This window comes from Neomonachus schauinslandi, chromosome 8 (genome assembly GCF_002201575.2).
Source record: "Neomonachus schauinslandi chromosome 8, ASM220157v2, whole genome shotgun sequence".
Classification (NCBI taxonomy): domain Eukaryota; kingdom Metazoa; phylum Chordata; class Mammalia; order Carnivora; family Phocidae; genus Neomonachus; species Neomonachus schauinslandi.
This window is the reverse complement of record NC_058410.1, coordinates 110,890,059-110,914,517: the sequence shown is the minus strand read 5'-3', so window position 1 is coordinate 110,914,517 and position 24,459 is coordinate 110,890,059. Positions and strand designations below refer to the sequence as shown.

At 41.2% G+C, this 24,459-nt stretch overlaps 1 protein-coding gene across 1 annotated transcript in view; it reads left to right on the top strand.

The window, feature by feature from the left end:
* Positions 1-24,459, top strand: part of DNAH8 (dynein axonemal heavy chain 8) — a 385,593-nt gene that overhangs the window by 275,135 nt on the left and 85,999 nt on the right. The window contains exons 76-81 of the mRNA XM_021684619.2: positions 1,367-1,472; positions 2,775-3,027; positions 3,137-3,327; positions 9,072-9,193; positions 12,987-13,105; positions 15,127-15,329. Of these exons, the coding sequence (XP_021540294.2) occupies positions 1,367-1,472; positions 2,775-3,027; positions 3,137-3,327; positions 9,072-9,193; positions 12,987-13,105; positions 15,127-15,329 (994 nt within the window). The remainder of the gene's footprint in view (positions 1-1,366; positions 1,473-2,774; positions 3,028-3,136; positions 3,328-9,071; positions 9,194-12,986; positions 13,106-15,126; positions 15,330-24,459) is intronic.

Genomic DNA, 24,459 nt, shown 5'->3' with positions numbered 1-24,459 from the left:
TAACCCTCTTTACTATCCTGCTCTTACACCCTCATTTTACAGAAGAACAGACAGAGACCAGAGAGAATAGGTGACAAAAGCGCTCTAAAAGCACTCGGACTTTTCACCCTCTCAGGCCTCCTAGATAAGCCTTACAGATCATGCTGTAGAACCCACAAGGGTCCACTGTACCATGATGCTTGTTTTGCCAGATCAAACTGAAAAGGAAGCTCGTGTGATTTCATTTTGTCCCCATATTCCTATACTGCCATCCAGAGGTGACCACCTTAATGGAAACAGCTCATGAGGTACTCCCCCACAAATGCAGCCATGACCTTCATTGCTACCCCCATCAAACCCAGCAAACCTAGGACACTGTCAATCATGCCACTGGTCTTGGAGTTGGAGAACAAGAGTATGAGCCTGTCTTTGCCAGTAGCTAGCCATAGGGATCATGTTGGGATGGGATTCAAAGTTAATATTTCTGGGTCCTCAGTTTCCCCAGATGTAAAATAAAGCTGTTGAACTCAGTTTGGCACACTTCAATTTAACACATATTTCTTCAACAATAATGATAATAAATACTATATATATATATAGAGAGAGAGAGAGAGTGATAAAGCAAAATGGTATCTGGTGAATCTGGGCAAAGAAAGCATTTATGAGAGTTAATTGTATCAGTCTTGCAACTTTTCTGAAAGTTTAAAATTTTTTTCAGAATATAATTTGAAAAAGACATTATTTTTGTAGGAAAAAATATGCCTTCCAAACATCCAGTTTAGCCCCTCTGGTAGAAGGAGATGTAAATCAATGGAAAATGGATTTGTACTGGCAGCTGGCTCTGTGAGACCAGATACCTGGTGTTCCTACAGGCAGATCCCAGACCAAGAGCTCACATTTGATGTGGGTGGCCTCTTGGTGTTTTGATATTATGTCTCTGCTTCTCCCACTTCTGATTGCCAATAAAGTTAGCATTTCACACAGAGGCAGTGTGGGAACAGAGCCAAGAGAATGGGACACTCTAATTTAAATAAACTTAGAGCCAGGAAGAGAGCGTGGGGGATAATCAGACAAAATTCCTTTAGCAGGGGAATCTCATGCATGCCAGTGTAAGCACTGTGGAAACAATACTAGCAGGCATAATTTCTTTTCTTTTCTTTTTTTTTTTTTAAGATTTTATTTGTTTATTTGACAGAGAGAGACACGGTGAGAGAGGGAACACAAGCAGGGGGAGAGGGAGAGGGAGAGGGAGAAGCAGGCTTCCCGCCGAGCAGGGAGCCCGATGCGGGGCTCGATCCCAGGACCCTGGGACCATGACCTGAGCCGAAGGCAGACGCCCAACGACTGAGCCACCCAGGCGCCTCTATTTCTTGTTTCTTAATGACAGGAATTAGAGTCTGAGAGAGTTAAACTTTTGGAGGATGTGACTTCCAACAAGCGGAAGATGAAGGAGCTTGAAGACAACCTTCTCTACAAGTTAAGCGCCACAAAAGGTACTGTGTTGTTAACAAGTAACCGAACAACGGGTCCTGAGTAAGGATTTCTTGGGCCCTCTTTTCAGCACCTCATGATTATAGGTGTTAGGAAACAGTTGAGTTATCAGTGCAAACACAAGCCAGGCAATTTCCATCTAGATGTTTAAAGAAGGACTGCAGAGAATCTGATTTTTGAATTAGCAAACAGAGTCTGAGCATTTGAGAAGAACACAGTTTTCTAGATATAATTGCTCTCTCCTAAGAAAAATAAGGGCTCCCAATAGAGCTAGGTAACTCGTAATAGGCTAATTTGCTTGCCCAGAGGAAACTAATGTGCTCAATCTAATTTTTTTTTTTTTTTTTTTTTAAGATCGACTCTTTCATTTGGCATTGAAATTCAATGACCACAATGGGTGATGATATGTGTAATCTGTGTCAGAGGCCCTTGAGCACCCAAGGCCCAAACTCACTCTCCACTTGCCTTGACTTCCTACTTAGAAGTCAGGGGTGGGTTCTCCTTAGGGCAGTCAGATCCTCATGCCACACCCTGATTTGGGGATGTAGTCTCTCTAAATAAATAAGAAACATCCTATCCAAAGACACTAAAGTCAACAAACACTGTATTTTTCTGCAGTAGGCAAATTACAGTAGCCTAAATCCTTCCATTTATTACAGCCTCATAATGAATGCTTCCCAACAGCACTTTACTCCTTGGTTAAACAAAAACCTTAACCTCCCAGAAGTACATGATATGTTATTCTCACACCATTCACCCGCACTGCCTTGATCGTGACCTCAGGGAAAAGTCCTTTTATCTGCCTTGATTCCACTGCCTGTGTCTGTGAAGTTCTCTGTCCTCTGGTCCAGTGACTTCTCCCAGCCATTTGGATACACCTGGGCATCTTAATACTAGCAAAGATCGCTGAGGGCTCTTCCCCCGATCCAGCCTAGAGTATGCTGAATCAAGGTCTGGTTCCTGAGAGGTGAATTGCAATTTGCAGTGGTAAACCACTGGGGGGTGGAGGGAGCCAGATTTTGTCTTCAGATATTTGAAGACCAGTCATGTGGGCTGCCTTGGGAATCCCCTTTTGCAGATTTACAGGCAGCATCGGGGATAACCTGTCTGCAGGAATGTTTGGAAGGATTCAGGCATCAGATGACAGTTGGGCCAGAAGCCTCTCAGTGTGTTAATACCCGACCTTCATCCTGCAGGCTTTGAAGAAATAAACGTGAAAATGAACAGGTCAATTTCAGAAGGGCTGCCTCTTTCTTTGCGGCTTCCCCTTCTTGTCTTCTCCGGTTTTCCTGTTTGGCTTTTAGGTTCCTTGGTAGATGACGAATCTCTCATCGGTGTTCTCCGAATCACCAAGCAGACAGCAGCTGAAGTAAGTGAAAAGCTGCATGTGGCCGCAGAGACGGAGATCAAAATTAACACAGCTCAGGAGGAGTTCCGGCCTGCGGCCACCCGTGGAAGCATCCTCTACTTTCTCATCACAGAGATGAGTATGGTCAACATCATGTACCAGACCTCACTCGCCCAGTTCTTAAAGTTATTTGACCAGTCCATGGCCAGGTGGGGAGTCCCTCCCCTGCCCCATGCAGAGTCACTTAAAATTTTTGTTTGTATTCCTACTGTCTTAGCAATGGCTGTTGAATTCCTTAATTTTTAAAATGTATTGCAGATCTGAGAAGTCTCCGCTACCTCAAAAGAGAATTACAAATATTATTGAGTATCTGACATACGAAGTTTTTACATACTCTGTCAGAGGCCTGTATGAAAACCACAAATTCCTCTTTGTACTCCTCATGACCTTGAAGATTGATCTTCAGAGAGGAACAGTGAAGCACAGAGAGTTTCAGGCTCTCATTAAAGGTGAAGCGTTTGGGATATGGATGTGGTATGTAAAGGAGATTGCTTCTGATATGCTCTTCGACATGCTGGAGACCCATTTTTATGATACAATGGGGGAAATCATGTTCTCATGAAAGGGAATTTCTTTGGACCTTGTGTTTCTTTTCTGATTCCCATTCGTTTTGCTCTGGTTACTCAAGATGATTTATTTCAGGCCTGTGTTCACTCCATGTTTTCCTTAGTTATATCATTACCTGAAGTTTGGTCATTGTTGCCTGTGGTTAGGAAACCCGAATGCCAAAGGGAAGAAAAATGAGGTGGGTGATGAGCTTTCTATCGCAAGAGAGCAATTCCTTGAGCAAGGGAGTATCATGACTTTTAAGACAGAAAAAGGCACACTTGTATTTCATATTGGAAGTTAATCCTATTCAATGCTCATCTCCATGTTAAAAGTATCATTAAGGAGATAAAAGAGTGGTATTTTCATTCAATTCAGTTAAATAAGTATTTATTGAGCATATACTCTGCAAACCCACCATACTAATGTTGGTGTAGAAGGATCAACCAGACATTGCTTTCAAAGAAAACAGTCTCACAATGGAAATAGAGATGATTTTAAAAATTATTGTAAAACAAGGCAGAATACTCTAAATGTTAGGAGAGAGCTAAAAACAAAGTCTTAATGTCTAAAAGGAAGGAGAGACTTGTGGTTGGTGAGTCCAGTAAGAGCTCTTTGGAAAATATACTGTTGCGGGTTAAGCCATGAATTTTTCAGATGATTTGATCCATGGGGAAAATGTTTTAATGTATCTCTTATGTTTTTTGCTCCTTGTGTAAGGTTTAATAAATCATATTTTGGCTGCCCTCTCCCCCAAAAGAAGAAAGTGGCATTTTAAAAGGACCCTGAAGGATGGGTAGAAGTGAAGGCGACATTCCAGGCTGAAACAGAACAGTACCAGAAAAGGAATGAATGAAGGGGGCATGTCGGTTGTGAGTCTTGATTCCTCGAGGAAGGATTTTCTTGGTCTGGTGAGGGACAAGGAATTGTGTAAGGTGGTGATGTGGTCCCTCAGGAACCTCTTACCGTCTTTTAGGAAGATGACTCTGGCAGACATGCATAGAATTATAGCAAAGAGGTTCAAGGGAGTTTATTATAATCTTCCCAGCCACAGGTAAAAGGTCAACCTTGGGTAAAGACAATGGGAATATAAAGAAGAAGTCATGGAAGTAAAATGGCAACAGACCAGATACAAGGGCCAAGAAAAGGGTCAGAAATGAGTTGAAGATTTCTGGTCTAGTTGGTTGAAAGTGGAACGAGTTTGAGAATTGTCAGGGTGAGGGGGATAGTGAATGTGATTTGGGGACCTAGTTTCAGTCAGAATAGGCCAGGTTTCTTGGCCATAAAAACAATCCCAAACTTTCAGTGGCTTGAAACAATAGGGGTATATTCTCATTTATTCTCTCTCCAACATGCCTGGTTATGGTCATGGTCACCCAGGAATTGCTTCTAAAATTACTACGGCAGAGGAATGGGATAAGACAAATCATGTGCCAGCTTTTAAAAGTTACCCGCAAGTGACGCATGTCACTTAAATGCTCATCTTTCATTAGGCAAAGCAAGACACACAGCCACCACTAACTTCAGAGAGAGCAGGGACATGTGCTTCTCCCATGTGCATGGAAGAGGGGGAAATCGAATGTTTCTGAACAGCTCTGGTGACCATATACACATGTTGAATTTGAGATATCCAGCAGACAGTTAGAAAGGGTAGGCCAGACAGTTTAGAAGAAGTCAGACAGCTGCAAAGAGAGGGCATAGAAATAACCACCAAAGCCATGGGAATGAAAGAGATCATGTAGGAAGAAAACGTAGAGTATTTCTAAATTCATACGACAGGGGGATAGAACACGATACTCAATACACTTTTCTCCACGACATCCTATTTATAATAAACAGGCAGTAAACTAACTTATTACTCTATCATCTTCTTTCTCTACTTTAGTGAATTTCTTCCTTGGCTTCAGGTTAGATGACTGCTTTAGAAACTTTGCAAACAATTTTGCAGAATGGCTAAAATTTCTTGATTTTTCATGTCTTGTAGTTCAAAGGAAACTGGAGCATGTCATAAAGTTGATAGTTTTTCTCAGGTCCAATGCACCTGGAGAAGTTGATGTCTTAAAGTGTAGCATAAGGCAGCATGGTACAGTAAACTGTGGGCTGGACTAAGGAGCAGGGACAGGGGCCAGGCTCTGCCACTGACCAGCTGTGTGAGCTCAGAGACCATCACCCGCTCCCTCCATGTACAAGGGGCTGCGGGGCCCAGAGGGGAAGTGATAAGTACCACCAGGGAGAGGCGGGCAGGCTGTGCAGAGGGTCTGAGCATACAGGTTTCAGCCTCTGTGACATTTAAATAAAGTGAGCCCAATTTTACCAAACCGGAAAGCTCCTTTGACTCCTTACAGTCACCTTAAAGCCCTCACTTAAACTTGGGGCCACATCCTCAGTGTCTGGGGCACTGGGCCATGGGGAGGAGGGACACCGAAGCCTGTGGGAATCTAGGCAGAAGCAGGAGCAAAATGGGCCTCAGATGTAGGAAGGCCTTCTAACTGTGGCATACAAGTGGGATGGGAGGTATACTTTGGATTTTTCCTGATCCATGAGCCAGCTTTGCTTCCTGAGTCCCATCTGCCAACATGGCCCCTGAGAAGGAGACAGCTATGATTTAGAAAGAAGGAGGAAACCTGGCACTATGGGCCACAACGGGTCATGGGACGGACAAGAGAATCGGAGGTAGACGGAGGTCATGTACGAAGATCCTTGTCTCTTCCCAGTCTCGTGAGGCTGAACCTTGGGTGGGTACAGAAAGATGCTCGAGAAACATCCAGATGGGAGGTGCTCCTGCATTCTGCCTGGCACCAGATCCCACATGCAGCCCCCGGCAGCATTGATGGAGGGGAGCAGCTAGAGGGCTAAGGCTGACGTTTGGCAAGCAGGAGTGTGGGTGTGGACATGTTGAGAGGGCTGGTGCGCAGCAGAGGGCTGGGTTCAAACCAAGAAGCTGCAGGCCCTGGGGAACTTTATTCCTGGACACAAAGGACCAGTCTCTGTGGACAGCAGCCCAACACCCCTGTAGGTCAGACAGGATTCGTCACAGCGCCGAGGACGAAGTACAGGGATCCCAGCCTGTGGCAGAGATTGGAGGGCAGCATGCAGATCTGAGGCATCCTCCCCATTACAACGCAATGCCATCCCACTCGCCTGTCCCCTCGCCCACCTGAAGGATGGAGCCCTTACCTGAAGGAGACTGGATTGAGAGAAGGGATGTAAATCAGAGGAGACCGAGAAACATAGTGAGGAGGGAATTTGTGAGGAGGATGGGAGTGGTCACAGAAAAAGCACAAAGGCTGTGCACCTGGGTTGTGGTGAGGGGCACGTCTGTAACCCCACTTCATAAAGCTGTAGTGTCAGGGAGAGTCGGATTGCACAGGAGAGCTGGTGAGAAGAGTTTGGATTTAATTCAGTTGGCGATAGGAAGCCATCGAATGTTTTATGAGCAGGGAAGTAGCATGAACAGAGCAGTGCTTTAAAAAGATTAATTTGGGATTGTATGATAGGTTGTCAACAGAAGTACAATCAGCTCAGCAGTGAAAGAGGTTTTGTTTTGTTTTTTTTTTTTGAAAAACAAAAACCAAAATAAAATTGGTTTATTGTATGGTTTGTATTTGTTCTGAACTGGCTTACTTTTTAACCAGATTATTTTTATAAAAAATGATTTATGATTTTGTTTTCAGTGTTTTTTTACAAAGTTAACAAATATAGCCCTTAGATCTTTGATATTTTTTTTTTTATCATTTTTAACTCAGTACTTAAGAGGGAAAGAAGAAAGACTTATTTATCATAGCAGAAATATTTGATCTCCTAGGAATGACTGTCCCTTTGTGTCAATTCCTACTTGTTTTCTGCAGTATTTGGAAGGTGACTTTGACTTTCTTCTTCAACTGAGAATGTCAGAACACTTTGAAAAATGAAATAGATACCAGGGACAATCCTGTGTTATAGAGTAATTGATAGAACTATTTTCCCTGCCTGGTTATTTTAGAAAGATATCATCTTTCTTTTGTCATCAACCATGGACAAAAAGACACATTAGGGGGTCTGCTCTTGCCTTCCAGATTGGATTGGACCTGAGCCTTCCAAAACAGAGAATTCATGTCAAAATAACAGCTAATGATTACGTAGCTCTCACTATGGGCCAAGACTGTTCTGAGCTTCCTACATACATGAATTTATTGAATCTTCACAACCAATCTGGTTGAGTCTGTTATTACACCCATTTGACAGAAGAGGAAGTGGAGAAAAATTAAGTTCTTTGTCTGTGTTTAGGCAGCTAGCAAGTGGCAGAGCGAGAATATCGTGGGGAGGAGAGTGGGCCGTGATTGTTCTGGGTTCGTGGAGGGGCACCAGAATCTTTCAAAACACTCGTGGCTTTAATGTCTTCTCCTGATGTCTTTGAGACTTACAGTCACATGAAAACATTTCTTTTGGAAAGAACCCAGAAGAAAATGCATTTGTCTCTAAGTTAGAGAAGCAGCGTCCCTTGAGTCTACAGATGATACTCTCCAGTGGTGGCTTCTCCTTCAGTAAACTCGGTACTGGCAGAAACAGTGCGAGAGGATGGCTTTCTCTTCCCTGCCAAGGTAGCAAAGGGCGGGGTGTCAAGAGGAAGTTTTACCTGTTCTAAAGGTGTGGTGGCGCTCAGAGTGGAGGACCCAGAGGTGGCGCTAGGGGATTTACAAGAATACTTCAGCTCATTCACCTTCTCAGGAAGGTGCTAGAGGGAGAGCAACCCCTACTGCAGTCCACTCCGCCCCCTCTTTTGCCCAAGGGTTGATATGTGAAGTGGTGGCATTTGATGAGTTCTTCAGGAGGATTATAGGATTTAGAAGTGCAGAATCACTGTTTTGCACACATCTGAATTAAACAACAGCTGATAAAACGTTACTGAAGACATGCAATAGAGGAATTTTGAAGCTGTACATATAATTATATGTCTCGGTGGAAGATTGTCCCATTGGGTATTTGATTTGTGATTTGCTTCAAAATGTGATCCAACGCTGTAATTCACGCTCTCCTCTACAGTCCGTAAGAGCAGAGGCCTTGTGTGGTTTTCTCTGCTTTATCCCCAGTGCCTGGAATATGCTGATAATGCAGAGGGTGCTCAATAAATATTTGTTGAATAAATAAGTGAATAAATGATCTGAACACGAGTTACTCCCTTAAAAACCCACAGAGTATTATATCTCTCCCACCCTCCATCTATCCATCTTTTTGACCTGGTGAAAAAGAGTATTGAGTATCAAATTTCTGGAGGAGTGAGGGCTAAGACATGATTTTTAAAATCACACGTGAAAAGGTCAAGCTATTCATTGATATCAAAATTGTAAGTTTCATGAAATTGATTGTTTAAAAAAAAAAAAAAAACGGTAAAAACGCAAACAACTGCAACCACCTGAGAAAAATTCTGTGCAGGGAGAAATGACAAGGAGCTGCTATCTGTATTTTATAAGATGGTATAAATCAGAAAATAAAACACGAAGACTTGAAGGAAATGGACCTAAAAAAGATAGCCACATTTTCTGTCATGATTATTTTCCAATTTTCCCATTTTCTCTGTAATATGGTTACCTCGCTTCTGTTATTTGGAAAATAAATGTCTAAAAATGAGGCACAGGCTGACCTGATTCCCACCAATGCCTTTCCCCAGGGGGAGCAGCTCTGGATCTGAAAGCCTGCCCTCCCAAGCCATTTCGCTGGATCCTGGATATGACCTGGCTGAATCTTGTAGAGCTGAGTAAACTTCCACAGTTTGCAGAAATTATGAACCAGGTAACGAGGGCTGGAGAAAAAAGTCCAGATCTGTAAACCCAAACATACCTGGGCCATTTTAATTGGGGCCTCCTGGTGACAATTCCTTCACCCAAAAGACTCAATGCAATAGTGTCGCTTTAGGGCACTAAGCTCTCTGTGGGCAATTTTGGATGCAGAGTATCAGAAGGAGCCTTGTCATAGGTGCAGGTGACTGCCTTTTCCTTCTGTGTGGTGCACGTGGGTCATTTATAAGCCTGCTTAACTCAAGCTGTCAGAATCAGAACCGGTGGGTGGACCCTTTTATTGTAGACTGTTTTATTGTAGACTATGTTTTTACATTTTTACTGCTGCTTCTGATTAAATAAATTGTGCAGATTTGAATTTGAGGCAAATTAAGAGGCTGGGGTCTTTTAAAAAAAGCAGTCATTTTCCTGGTGAAAATCTAAAAGGGTGAAGGATAATGGTGAAACAGGTCCTGATTCACCCGTTGCTTTTCTTATTTGAAAATGTAAATGTGTTATTGGGGATTAGTTGTTGATTCAGTTCTCACTGGACAACAATTGTGCAACTCAGCATAAAGATAATTGTTCATTTCTGAGGTGTGTTGGTGATAGCCACCTGTCACTGATGCAGGCCTGCAGTTTCCCAGCGTCAGATGCCGAAAATCAGCTTTTTGGGGGTTGCTGGTGATGGACAACTGGGGCAACGGGTCGACTACAAGTTGGCAGAGACCTCACCTTGTCGTCACATGATTCCCTCCCCTTCACACACACCTACCCCCTGCCCAGCATACACTAGGTGTGCCCGTTCAGCAGCATTTCTGAAACATTTCGGAGATTTTTTTTTTAGAAGATTTTATTTATTTATTTGAGAGAGAGAGAATGAGAGAGAGAGCATGAGAAGGGGGAGGGTCAGAGGGAGAAGCAGACTCCCCGCTGAGCAGGGAGCCCGATGCGGGACTCGATCCTGGGACTCCAGGATCATGACCTGAGTGGAAAGCAGTCACTTAACCAACTGAGCCACCCAGGCGCCCCCATTACAGAGATGCTTTACGTATTCAGCCATGGCTGGGTCGGAGTCCCTGGCTCCCGTCTGTGGTGGATGGTAAGCTTTGTTCTGTATGAGTCCTCCAAGCCCAGACAAATACTTTGGGAAGAAATAAGGTGGTCTGCATCTGGCAGGAGACTGGTAAGGGAGACCTTAGAGCGCCACTGGGAAAATCACTCAACACTTTGTGCCTTCTGCTGATGGGTTGTATTGATACTGGGCTAGGCATTATCGTTTGCCTCTGTTAATCAGAATTTAATTACCTGCGGGCTAGAATCTGGTAGCTGCTACTGCTTAACAACAGGATAAGTACTTTGCAACAACTATAACCATGCCAGGGGGAAGTATTATTGGCCCCACTTTATAGATGAGAAAATGGAGATTCAAAGAGGTTAAGTACTTGCCCCAGGCTGCACAGCCACTAAATGGTTACGCTGTAATCTGACTTTCAGCTCTATCCCTGACATTAGGAGTTACTTATCTCCAACTCACCATGGGATGGACCAGAAGTGAGGGGGAGTGGTCATTCTCAGGAAAGTTGCAGAAGTTCCTGGGACCCGCCATCAGGTGGCCATCGGTTTGGCGTCTCTGGGAAAAAAGGGCAGAAGGAGAAGGGGATCCATCCCTAGCTGAAAGGGTGGGTGTCAGGAACTGAAACAAGAGTAGCCTCCAACAGCAGCTGGCCTGCTTTGACATCTCAGGCTGAACTGTTCAGCCCCTGGAAGTGGTGTTGCTAACAGGGCCAGGAAAAGGAGTGGGAAGTGGAGGTAAGCAGCAAGGGGCTGGAGGAGATCCCATTGCCCCTGGCAGATGCGACTTGCCCGGGACGCTCTATTGAGTAGAGTCAAAATGAGCAGATGTAAGGCCAGGAAGCTGGAAACCAACACCTTCTTACTTCCTGTGCATCCTGTCTAGCCTCGGGGCCAGAGGAGGCCCGCAGGGGACCCTGTGGGTAATGCACAGGTGCCGGAGCAGTGGGGGGATGGGCTCCAAGTGTGGCAGGCGGATTCTTTGGGAGTGGTCAAGGTCAGTGTGGGGGAGCCAGTGCAGGAGAAAGAAGACAGTTGTGAAACGTTTCAGAAATGCTCCTCCTTCTCTTGGTGCCCCAGGGGGACAAAACTGTAACTGAGGTCCAGAGCAATGGTTTTGCTCTTCATTTGCACCCAGCCTGGATCCTCTATGATGAATTGTTTGCATGGTATGGACTTTGGGGCAGTTATTTAACCTCCCAGGGTCTCTATGAAAAACGAGGATAATGCAGGTAAAAGTACAATCCTCGAGTCTGGCCCATAGGACCTGCTCCATTCGCATTTGCTCTTCATCTTTAATGCTGACCACGGCTTTGAAAACATGCTTACAAAACACTGTCTCAATAATCCAGCCTGCTTGTTGCTGAGGGGCAGCATCGGACTCAACCAATCTTTTGTTTTTGTAATTAGTTTTGTCATGACTGGGGCTTCAGGGAGTGCCTTTTAATGCGTCTGAAAACTGGCGTTTCTTTCCATGCTTCTGAGAGAACAGGTATTCGAGACTAGCTCTTGGAGAGACTTCTTCTTCTTCTTCTTCTTCTTCTTTTTTTTTAATGTTATGTTAGTGACCATAGAGTGCATCGTTAGTTTTTGATGTAGTGATCCATGATTCATTGTTTGCATATAACACCCAGTGCTCCATGCAGTATGTGCCCTCCTTAATACCCATCACCGGGCTAACCCATCCCCTGAACCCCCCTCCCCTCTAGAACCCTCAATTTGTTTCCCAGAGTCCATAGTCTCTCATGGTTCGTCTCCCCCTCTGATTTCCCCCCCCTTCAGTTTTCCCTTCCTTCTAATGTCCTCCATGCTATTCCTTATGTTCCACATATGAGTGGAACCATATGATAATTGTCTTCCTCTCCTTGACTTATTTCACTTAACATAATCCCCTCCAGATCCATCCATGTTGATGCAAATGGTAGGTATTCATCCTTTCTGATGGCCAAGTAATATTCCATTGCACTGCTGGGTATTTACCCCAAAGACACAGATGTAGTGAAAAGAAGGGCCATATGCACCCCAACGTTCATAGCGGCAATGTCTGCAATAGCCAAACTGTGGAAGGAGCTGAGATGCCCTTCAACAGGTGAATGGATAAAGATGTGGTTCATATATACAATAGAGACTTCTTTTATTCTTAGGTTTAGGGTCTGAAGGCAGGGAATCGCTAAGAAAATAAAAGTTTAGATTTTTGTCATCTATCACTATTTTAAGTAGAGGTCAACATTTAGAGATTTGGTTATCAGAATGGTCTATATCAGTGGTTTTCAACCAAGAGAGCATTTGACAATGTCTGGAGACATTTTTCATTGTCATGAGTTGGTGACAGGGGTGCTACCGGCATCTAGTAAGTAGAGGCCAGAGATGCTGCTAACAATCCTACAGTGCACAGGACTGCTCCCCCAAAATCACCTGGTCCAAATTGCCAATCATATTGGCAGGTTGTAAACGCCTGGTCTGTGTTTTTTCCTGCCTGATCATTTGGTGTAATTGATACACAGTCTTAATTTCAGTGAATAATATAGAAAAACAATGGAAAAGCTGAAAGGGAATAGTAACATCCACGTTCTTTAAGTCACTGATTCTGGAGGAAAAAAAAAGTCAACTGTGTGGTTATGTTTGAAAAACTGTTTGCCTATAAAGAATGACCCCCTAAGGTTACTCAGAATTCTCTCCAGTATATTCCAATTGCATATAGTCCTATGGCTTGCTAATTGGCTTATTTATTTTAGATATCTCGTAATGAGAAGGGATGGAAAAGCTGGTTTGATAAAGATGCTCCAGAGGAAGAAATTATCCCTGATGGATATAATGATTCACTGGATACTTGCCGCAAACTTTTACTTATCAGGTGAGAATAGGTATTATCAGACCTAGAAACATCACTCATCATATTGTCAAATTACAGATCTTACCTCTGTGAGTTTACTTCACTGTGTCCCAGTGGTTATTATAAATGTGTGTGCTTCCAAATTGCCGTTTGGGATGGCAATTCCTTAGTTCCTTGACAAGCAAATAAAATGGTGATGCTTTGAGCAAAAAACATGAAAAATATGCCTTTGATATTCCCTTTGTTCATCATTTACCATTGAGTGAATCATTTATTGTTGAATTTACTTCTTAAAAAAAATTAGACCTCAGAGAGTTGCCAGGCAATTAGTCTATAAGCTAAAATTCAATTTTACCTGAGAAAAAAGGCAAGAACTGCCTATTGAAATGTATAAATGCTGTTGTGGCTATTAAAAGTAGAAGAAAATTTTGAAATTGATGTTAAGGAAGAAAATTCTTCCTTTTCTTTTCTTTTCCTTCTCACTTTTCATGTTTTCTAAATATCCAGGAGCTCAGAGAAGGCTTCTATATGGGAAGGTAGAGGTGTGTGTGTGTGTGTGTGTGTGTGTGTGTGTGTGTGTGTGTGTGTGATTGATGGGCAAGGCAGGAGGGTGGAGCGGGGGAGTAGATGGGACCACAAAAAGAACAACAAAAAGATGTAGGATGATTTTGGAGTAGTTTGTCTTCCTAATATTATACACCTGAGCTTGTATTTCTTAGAACAAGTTGTTTTCTGGATGTTGTCCACTCTTTGAGGGTCATCAGAGTGGTCAGCAGTGGTGACCTCATGATGTACAGAATATGAAAGGGCTACTTGTTTTTTTTAAGATTTATTTATTTCAGAGAGAGAGAGAGCATGAGCAGGAGGGGCAGAGGGAGAGAGAATCTCAAGCAGACTCCATGCCAAGCACGGAGCCTAACATGGGGTTCTACCTCACAACCTGAGATCATGACCTGAGCCGAAACCAAGAGTCAGAGGCTTAACTGACTGAGTCACTCCAGGGCTACTTGTTTTCACTGGAATAGATGTGTCTATCTTTTATCTATTGTCTAGAAATTGAACCCATGTCAAACAAATAATATAATCTACTAGCAAATAAGAATCCATAGAGCTTGTCTGTGATCTAAAATATCAAATACCAAATGAGATTTATTTGATCTGTTGCTGTGTATAGAACCTACCATACAGTGTGGGCTACACAGATGGTACTGAATACGTGCTTGCTGATCAACCTCCTTTTGACAACTTTGACACTTTAATTCTCCCCCTGAAGACTGCAGAGCTTCCGAGTGGGCAGCAGGTTGGCTCCCATCACGTTCAGGAGCTGGTAGAGGACACCTCCCCTTGTGTCCTGCTGAGTCCCCACACCTAAAGTGGGGCCTGATGTGTCGTTGGCACATGATAAATATTTGTCAAAGAATGAATGTGCTCCTGTGGATTGGTCTGAATGAGGAATTGCTTACCTGAAGGTGATAGCTTCAGGGACTGGAGATAATCAGTGATGTGATTTTTAAAAAATATTTATTTATGTTTAGAGAGAGAGAGCATGTGCATGGGAGCCAGGTGGGGGAGGGGCAGAGGGAAAGGGAGGGAGAGATTCTCAATGCAGGGCTTGACCTCACAATCCTGAGATCATGACCTGAGCCGAAATCAAGAGTCAGACACTTAACCAACTGAGCTACCCAGGTGCCCCATCATTGATGTGATTTAAAAAAATAACTAATTAAAGCTTCAGAGTAATTGGTCTTTCTGAAAATGAGATGATTGGATCAGCTGGCTTCTAAGTTTCCTTCCGGACTGGCAACAGACTCTGTTGTTACCGGCTCTCCCCTATTTCTTGCCAGTGCCTCATACCAAAACCACATGATTAAATTTATATTCATCCAGGGATGGAAAACCTTCCCATCCTTTCACAGACCTGCAAAAGGGAGGATTACCTTTTTGTCCTTTGCTAATTAAATATGTTCTTTACATGCTTAGAATTAAATAGAATAAAAAATGAACACACTGAATTTTTCCCTCTAACTTGTATTCATTTCTAGGTCTTGGTGTCCAGACCGTACTGTTTTTCAAGCAAGAAAGTATATTGCAGATTCTTTGGAGGAGAAGTACACAGAACCAGTTATCTTAAATCTGGAGAAAACTTGGGAAGAAAGTGATACACGGACACCTTTGATATGTTTCCTGTCCATGGGATCTGATCCCACAATTCAAATTGATGCATTGGCCAAGAAACTGAAGCTGGGTATGATCAGAAATCTATGCAATTTAGCAAAGCTTCCATATTTTTGTCTCAAACCTTGCCTTTCATAATTTCATAACTGAATCTTAGAAGTATATCTACAAAACTGAGTTAGAAAAAATATTAAACTCTTTCCCCCTTTTTAAATCTCCTAGAGTGTGGGTGGGTATGATACAGATACCTTTGTGCAGAGAAGAACACACTTGTTATTTTTGTTATTTTTTTTTTTTTAAGTTGTGAGCAGAGGAACATAGCAAATGGATAGCAGACTAGCAAGAATGAACATACGTTCATTGAATGGCGTATTGCCATGTCCATATAAAATTGCACAAAAGTCTATTTGGTCACAAATTAAAAAACTATAACCACTGTGACGCACAGTAATTAGGGACTTATTCATTCTTTTTTTTTAATGCAACTTTTTTTAAAATTTAAATTCAATTAGCTAACATAGAGTACCTCATTAGTTTTTGATATAGTGTTCAATAGATTCATTAGTTGCATATAACACCCAGTGCTCATTACATCACGTGCCCCTTTTAATGTCCATCACCCAGGTACCCTATCCCCCACCACCTGCCCTTTGGCAACCCTCAGTTTGTTTCCCAGAGTCAAGAGTCTCTCACGGTTTGTCTCCGTCCCTGATTTCTTCCCATTCAGCTTTCCCTCCCTTCCCCTATGATCCTCTGTGCTATTTCTTATATTCCACGTATGAGTGAAATCATATGATAATTGTCTTTCTCTGATTGACTTATTTCACTTAGCATAATCCCTCCAGTTCTATCTATGTTGATGTAAATGGTGGGTATTCATCCTTTCTGATGGCTGAGTAATATTCCACTGAGGGATTTATTCATTCAATAACCCTTTAGTACAGGCAGCAAGCTAGATTCAAGAAGTACAGAGATGACTACAACATAGCTGGGAAAGACAGACATGTAAGCATGTAATTGTGACTATGCTGTAGGAGTTACCCAGACACACCAGACTACAAGATTCAGAGCTACTCAGACTGCAAGGGGTGCTGAGGAAAGCATCACAGTGATGATATTTTGAGTAGAATCTAAAAAATAGATAAAATTTCACCAGGTGGGATGGTAGGCGGTAGAAGGAAAGTTGCCCCAGGGGGAGGAGGCAGGGCAAGGAGTTAGAAACACATAAGTGGTGAGAGCAGTTACTGAGTCAAGGATCTGTATGATGCAGAACACATCTTGGTAAGAGTGAGCCACCCTTTTATAGGATGGCTGTTTGTAGGAGGGCTGTTTATCTGCTCTTCATACTCTGGACATCAGAATGTGTTTGGAATTGCCATTTGGTATCTTTCAGATTCAGATCTCTGTAACTATACCTTATTGGGTTAACTCATTTATGGCTTTATGAAGATTATTAAAGTGATTGATTATGAATAACTAAACCTACACTATGAAATAAAACTTACATTGAGTTCATTATTATGTTAATATGACATGATATAAAATCAATTCATTCCTCTCCGAGTATTCACCATGTGTCCTGCACAAAGAAATTACTGTAAACCATTAGCTTAGGGTAGCATTGTCTATGTTCATTCCCTCTTTCCTCATCTTGACTTTGCTCTATTGTCACCACATCCTTCTATGTTCTGTATGGATCCGTGTTTGAATGGTCACTTTCTTCAGTCTAAACACTGATACCTAATATAAAGAGCTCCCAGCTTCTAATAGCAACTGTCCCTGATTAAGTCTCATTAGCCACCTTTAATGTAGGCTGTGTTGCTCTGCTATTTACGGCAACACGCCAGTCATTTTCATTGGTCTAAGAGTGATGCCTCTCTTGCAGCCCTGTAGTTTACAAATCTCCCTCAGATGTATTCCTCTATGGAGTTTTGTCCCATTGCTTTCTCCAGCTGCCCCACTTCTCTCTGCTTATGGGTTTCTTTTTCCTGTCTTACTATGAGCCAATCTCCATGTGACAGAACTCTTGGTCTCTGGTGGCTCGTGAGCTTCACTGCTTACATGTTCAGTAAGTTCAGCACGCTCAGGGAAAGTCCCCTTACTCTCTTGGTCTGAAGTCCAAATATCAAGGGAAGAAATTCATTGGTTTTGCTTTGGTCATGTGCTCCTTCCTGGACCAATCAATGAACTGCTGTTGCAGAGATGGGTTCATAGCAGGAACCCAATGTGTGGAGTTAGAGGGGGGTCATTTCTTAGGAGGAGATATTCTTCCTAGAAGATGGGTGTATTTCCAACTAGAATTCCAATGTCAGATGTTACCTGAAAATCGTGCTATTGTCTAGGACAAGAGTTTAAGAATAGAATTAAGAAATTCAAGGTCTCCATGGGGAGAAATTATAACCATGACATTAAATGAATACATAAGGCTGGAGTTGTGCTATTACATTTAGTGTTATTACATGTTATCATACTATTTGCTTGGCAATTTGGTGATTTTCATTTCTTGTTATGACTTTAGTTTTTCCAACAATTGTTCAAGTTTCTATTGGTTATTTTATTAGGATGCTAAAACAGAGTAGATCTGATCCTGAAGGACCCAACGAATTTTATAAAGAACTCTTTGCTGAATAATTCTTAAGAATGCTAGAAATTCTCGGGGCGCCTGGGTGGCTCAGTTGGTTAAGCGACTGCCTTCGGCTCAGGTCATGATCCTGGAGTCCCTGGATCGAGTCCCGCATCGGGCTCCCTGCTCGGCAGGGAGTCTGCTTCTCCCTCTGACCCTCCCCCCTCTCATGTGCTCTCTCTCTCTCAGTCTCTCTCTCTCAAATAAATAAATAAAATCTTTAAAAAAAAAAAAAAAAAAGAATGCTAGAAATTCTCATGCTCTTCACTGCTTTGGATTAAAAAAAAATCCCTGAAATAGCTGTGAAAATGAAACTATTATATAGACAGAATAACATATTAATCTGGTCTCTACCACAAATATTTTATTGGGTAATTGGATAATAGATAATCATAGAATGCTCAAGGTAAATAGGCTGGAAATCTTGCTGGGTCTGAAGATCAGGTCAGACAGCTAGTTGGGGGCAGGTCTTAGGGGGGACAAATAAGGTCAGGCCTTATCTCAGGGCTTCCAAATCCCCTACAGTGGTGTGCTCTTTCATTCCCTCTCACTACCTTCACTGGATGAATTAACCAGTCACCAGACAGCCAATTGAGGGATGGGCCCAAGTCAAATATATTTTTGTAAGAAAATAAAAACTTGGGCGCCTGGGTGGCTCAGTTGGTTAAGCGACTGCCTTCGGCTCAGGTCATGATCCCGGAGTCCCTGGATTGAGTCCCGCATCGGGCTCCCTGCTCGGCAGGGAGTCTGCTTCTCCCTCTGACCCTCCCCCCTCTCATGTGCTCTCTCTCTCATTCTCTCTCTCTCAAATAAATAAATAAATAAATCTTAAAAAGAAAATAAAAACTTATCACTATGGATATTATCAGGTGCCTGTCAGACTCTGCAGTGAGAGATTTGGAGCAGATAAATTCTGCCCAGAAGCACTGGGTGCCTGGTCAAAAGGGAGAAGAGACAGATGGCTTTAGCATGAGAACCCTACCAGAGCCTGGATAAGGGAGAAAGGGGGTCCCAGAGGAAGGAGGGGTTTGAAAATAGAATCCAAACACAAATGAAAGGGAACAAGTAAAATACAAACCCACAAATATACAGAAGAAGGAATGAGAAAATGGGTATAAAAACATATACAGATGAAAAAATTTAAGTAAGAGAGTAGTATATAGTTATGGTAATAACCTTTAAACTATCATTAAAATTGACAAGTTTGTAAAAAAAAAAATACAAATTTACAAAATGTTTTCAGAAAAGATAGAAAAACCTGAACACACAAATAATCAAGATGAGAAAAATTAGAAGTTTTTAAATTATGACATCAGCAAAGGCCCTGGGCTTGGATGATATTTTTAGTAAATCCTTTAAAAATTTCATGTTTTATTCCATTTCAGGACAAGGAGAAAGAGGATATATTTTCCTCTTTATTTTAAGACAATAGCATTATCAATATAAACAGACAAGATAGTAACTTCATAAAAGAAAGAAAACTACAGATTGATCCTACTTATCAATATAAATGTAAGGATCTTGACTAAAATGCAAACAAGAAGAAATCATTATAGCATTAAAAAAATAACATGCATAAAAAGTAATAATTTGCCTTGACCAAGTAGAAATGCATAGATGAATATAAGAAGATATAGAGTTAAGAAATCTCATCACAACAATACGTAAAATGCTTTTCCTTTAGACTATCATATTATTACCTTGATAAATGCTAAAAAGGCATTTTATAAAAATTCGGCATTTGTATTTGACTCCTAAGAAGTTGAAACAGAAGAATATTTTAATATAGTAGTGAATATGAACTTCAGAGATCAACATTTTACTTACTGGTAACCAACTAGACACATTAAAGTCAGAAATAAGATAAAGATATCTGCTATCACCACTATTATTTGGCATTGTTGTGGAAGATGTAGCTAATATATTGTAAGAACCATAAATAAAAGATATAAGTACTGGAAAGGAGGGACAAAAATCATCATTACTCTCAGGCAATGTAATTGTGTAACTAAAAGCAAATGAATCAACTGAAAAACTATTAGATTTAACGGGACAGTTTGGTAAGGTGGCTGGTCACAAAATAAATATATAAAAAATTAATGGAGCATTCTTGTAAAATAAAATGTTAAGATTCCATTCATCATAGCAATAAAAATAAAACTGAGAAATGATTTTTTAAAATACCTATTAGAAGAAAACTATAAAACTTTCTTAGAGGCATAAAAGTAGGATAGAAATAATGGAGAGTTAAACCACATTCCCAGTGTAAAGATTCAATATTGTAAAGATGTCAATAGTCTCTAAATTAATCTATAAATTGAATGCAAGTCTAATTGAAATTCCAACTATATTTTCTGTTCTGATTGGATAGTAGAGGGATCTTAGATCATCTAGAACAAGAAATGGACAAGAATAACCAAGAAAGCTTTGAAAAGGAAAAAGAATAATGGGGAGCAAGCACCACCAGATTTGTAAACCTTTATCAAATGGCAATAATTTAGTCAGTGTGGAACTGGCTCAGAGTAGATAAACAGATCAATCAAGCAAAATGAAAGGCCTCAAATTAGGCTCTACTATCTATAATAGCTGAGTCTATGATAAGATTCACATTTCAAATCAATGGAGGAAAAATGGATTAGTCAATAAGCATTATTAGGATAGCTGGTTAACTTTAGGAAAAAGTAAGAATTTTATCTCACTTTAAACTCCAAAGTAAAGTCTAGATTAATTAAGCTATAAAAGAAAAAAAAAGAATATGTTGATACTATTGGGGTAGCTAAGATTTTCTTTTTTTTTTTTTTAAAGATTTTATTTATTTATTCATGATAGACAGAGAGAGAGAGAGAAACAGAGGGAGAAGCAGGCTCCCAAGGAGCAGGGAGCCTGATGCGGGACTCGATCCCAGGACCCTGGGATCATGACCCGAGCCGAAGGCAGACGCTTAACCATCTGAGCCACCCAGGTGCCCAGCTAAGATTTTCTTAATCATAATACCAGACTCCAAAACCAAGGCAGGTAGTTTGACTGGATGAAGTTTTGAAGCTTCTATATGTCAAAGCAGCATTAATAAAGCATAAAAGAGGATAGATATGTGGGCTGGGAATGACAGCATTCCATTTCAGCTGGAGACACTGGCAGTCCTTTTTAATATATATATATATATATATATATATATATATATATGTGATATATATATATATATATATCACAAATCTAAAATATTTGTGTGCTTTGTCTTAACTATTCTATATGTATGAATTTCTTCTAAGAACATATCAAGAGATACATATCAAGATTTATATACAAAAATGTTTCATCTGGCACTATTTATAATACTGAGAAAATGAAAATGTCTTAAATATACAAAAGGATTGAATGAACAAGGATGCATCAACATGATGGAATATTGTGCCACCATTAAAAACTTTTCCAATAATATTTAATGACAGTAATATGCTCAAAATATACTGTTAAGAAGGAGAGATTTAAAATAACATAAATGAGTATATGTATATATATAAAATACGTAGATAGGTAGATAATTTTTAATGCAGGTGGGTCTACAATCCCTTACTCAAAACCCTTGGGGCCAGATATGTTTCAGAAATCAGAATATTCCAGCTTTTAGAAAGGTAATATTTCATATGTTATATAATATACTGCAGGTAAGAGTATTAATATTCATAGAGTTAGGGATAAATAAAGTCTATAAATAGCCTCATACCCAGTCAGGTCAATTTTTGTCACTACAATGATTTTGTGCAAAATTTTCAGTTTTCATAACATTTTGAATTTTAAAATGAGGGTAAGTGATTGTGGATTATGCATATTAAAAAGATGAGAATGAAAATCTAGGGAGGGTTATTCATGAATTTCATTTTCTTCCTTATACTCTCCTGTATTTTCCAGTGCTTTCACTACGAGCATATATTACTTATTTAGAGGGATGCCTGGGTGGCTCAGTTAAGCATCTGCCTTTGGATCAGGTCATGATTCCAGGGTCCTGGGATCAAGTCCCACATCAGGCTCCTTGCTCAGTGGGGAGCCTGCCACTTCCCCTGCTTGTGTGCTCTCTCTCTCTCTGACAAATAAATAAATAAAATCTTTTTAAAAAATTACTTATTTAGAAATAAGTTTAAAAAACCATAGAGGAAAAGTGAAAGAGACACAAGCCTGATTTTGGAAAGAAATGGAAAGGCAGTTGAATTCTTGTTAAAGTTCTCAAATACAAACAAACAAAAAACCCAAACCACCTGCAGCAACACTTCCTACAACACCCTCTGCAACCATTCTTCTTTTGAGAGTTCCTCTTGTGATGTTATGGCATCTTTCCCCCACATCTCTAGAAATTTAGACTTGTAGTGCCTTTTAAATATATTTTTTTAATTTATTTTATTTATTTGAGAGAGAGAGAGAGCACAAGTAGGGAGAGTGGCATGCAGAGGGAGAGGGAGAAGGAAGCTCCCCACTGAGCAGAGAGCCTGATGCAGGGCTCGATCCCAGGGCCCTGAGATCATGACCTGAGCCAAGGCAGCTGCTTAACTGACTGAGCCACCCAGGTGCCCCTAGACTTGTACTGCCTTTTATCTCACTGGCCCCTGTCCTTTGAGACCTTTCTCCTCCTAAGTGTGAAGCTTCCTCACTTTTCCAGTGTCAATCAATCTAGTTGTTCCAGACCATTCAGAAAATTTATGAAATATTTATTGACTTATGTTAAAAATGAAGAAAGATTGCAAGTCAATAACTTAAACTTCTACCTTAAAATACTAGGAAAAGAAGAACAAATTAAACCCAAAGCAAACAAAAGGAAACAAATATTTCAGTGGAAAAAAAATGAAATGAAGAACAGAAAACAACAAAGAATCAACAAATCAAAAGTATCTTCTTTGAAAAGATCAACAAATACCTAACAGCCACTGGTTAAAAAAAATTAAAATGTTGGTAATATATTGAGCCCCACTCCATAGGCCCCCCCCCCCACTCCACAAGACTGTGGAATATGCAAAGAGGTTAATTTAAATTATCCTTTTATAAAGATCAGAAAATATAATTTGATGATCAATAACTTGCCCAAAACATAAAGATGTAAGTGAACATTTGATGACAAGGGAAATAAAGAGTAGCACGGGGAAATTCACTCCCAGAACTTGTTAGACAAACCATGGAAGTGAGTCCCAAGGGTTATGAGAGAAAAAGAACCTTTAAGAAAAGGAAAAGTCTCCGTAATGGATAATGTATGCCATTACTTCACAGTAAAAAACAAACAAAAACAAAAAACGAAAGAAAGAAAGAGAGGAAGGAAGGAAGAAAAAGAAAGAAGGAAAAAGAAAGGAAAGGGAAAAAAGAAAGAAAAAAAAAGAAAACAAAATTGACAAATCTTCCGTTTGACCAAGAGTAAAGGAAAGAAGACTAAGATTACTAAAATCAGGAATGACAGGGGGAACATCACTATTGACCTAACAAAAATTTTAAAAAGATCATGAGGGAATACTATCAATGATTATGTCACTAAATTAGGTAACCTGAATGAAGTGGGCAAATTATTAGCAAGAGACAACTACTGGAAGTTACTCAAGAAGTAATAGAAAACCTGTATAGAACTATAAGAAGTAAAGATATTGAGGAGGAGGAAAGATGGAAGAAGAGTAGGAGACCCTCATTTCATCTGGTCCTTAAATTCATCTAGATATCTATCAAATCATTCTGAACATCTGTGAATTGAACCTGAAATCTAAGAAAAGAATTGCTGCAATTCATAAATAGAAAAGTGACCACTTTCCACAAGGTAGGAGGTGTGGAGAAATGGATCTGAGGCAATATATTAGAAGATAAACTGTGGGATAAGGGAGCCTCCATAAGTCAGCATTGGAAAGTGATACAGCAGCTGAGCTCAAAATCAGGACTTCTAGAAGTCTGCTCCTGTGAGGGACATTCCTGCCTGAAAGGTGCTCAGGTGGCAAAGTGGGGCAGAATCCTAGGTGAACAGTGTCGTCTCAGGATCCCTGGGGTAACAGAAAGAAAGGGGATGCCTGAGTGTGGCAGAGTTTCCAAGCATTGGAGCAGGGAGCCAGCTACAATCAGCAAGACTTGGAGTGGCCTCTCAGCTCCATTTGCCATAAACTACGAACCATGGCAGGATTTGGGGACCACTCTCCAGCAGGGGCCCAGCAAGTGGCAGAACCACTGTGAGACCCTGCTCCTTCCCCCGGGAGGAATGGTGCAGGTGTGCGCATGATCTGGTGATCACTCCAAGAATGGGGCCCAGCAAGCAGTGGAGCCATGGTGAACCCCCCCCCCCGCCTCCCCAGGGAGGATTGGTGCAGGTGTGCACCACAGGAGTCTGCAGAGTTTGGTGCACACAGAAGTGATTGACTGTTTCTCCCTGAGGGTGCACTCAAGAGTGGGGGCCACAACTGTTCAGGTCTGGGGCTGGAGATTGGGGTGCTGCCATTTTTTTTCATCCTCTAAAGCAGTGTGAAAAGCCTTCAGAGAAAAAAAGCCATGTAGAGCAACCTGAAGCAGTTTACACTGCACCCGGCCCCCTGACAAGGGGTGGTGCAACTCTGCCCAGGCAAAG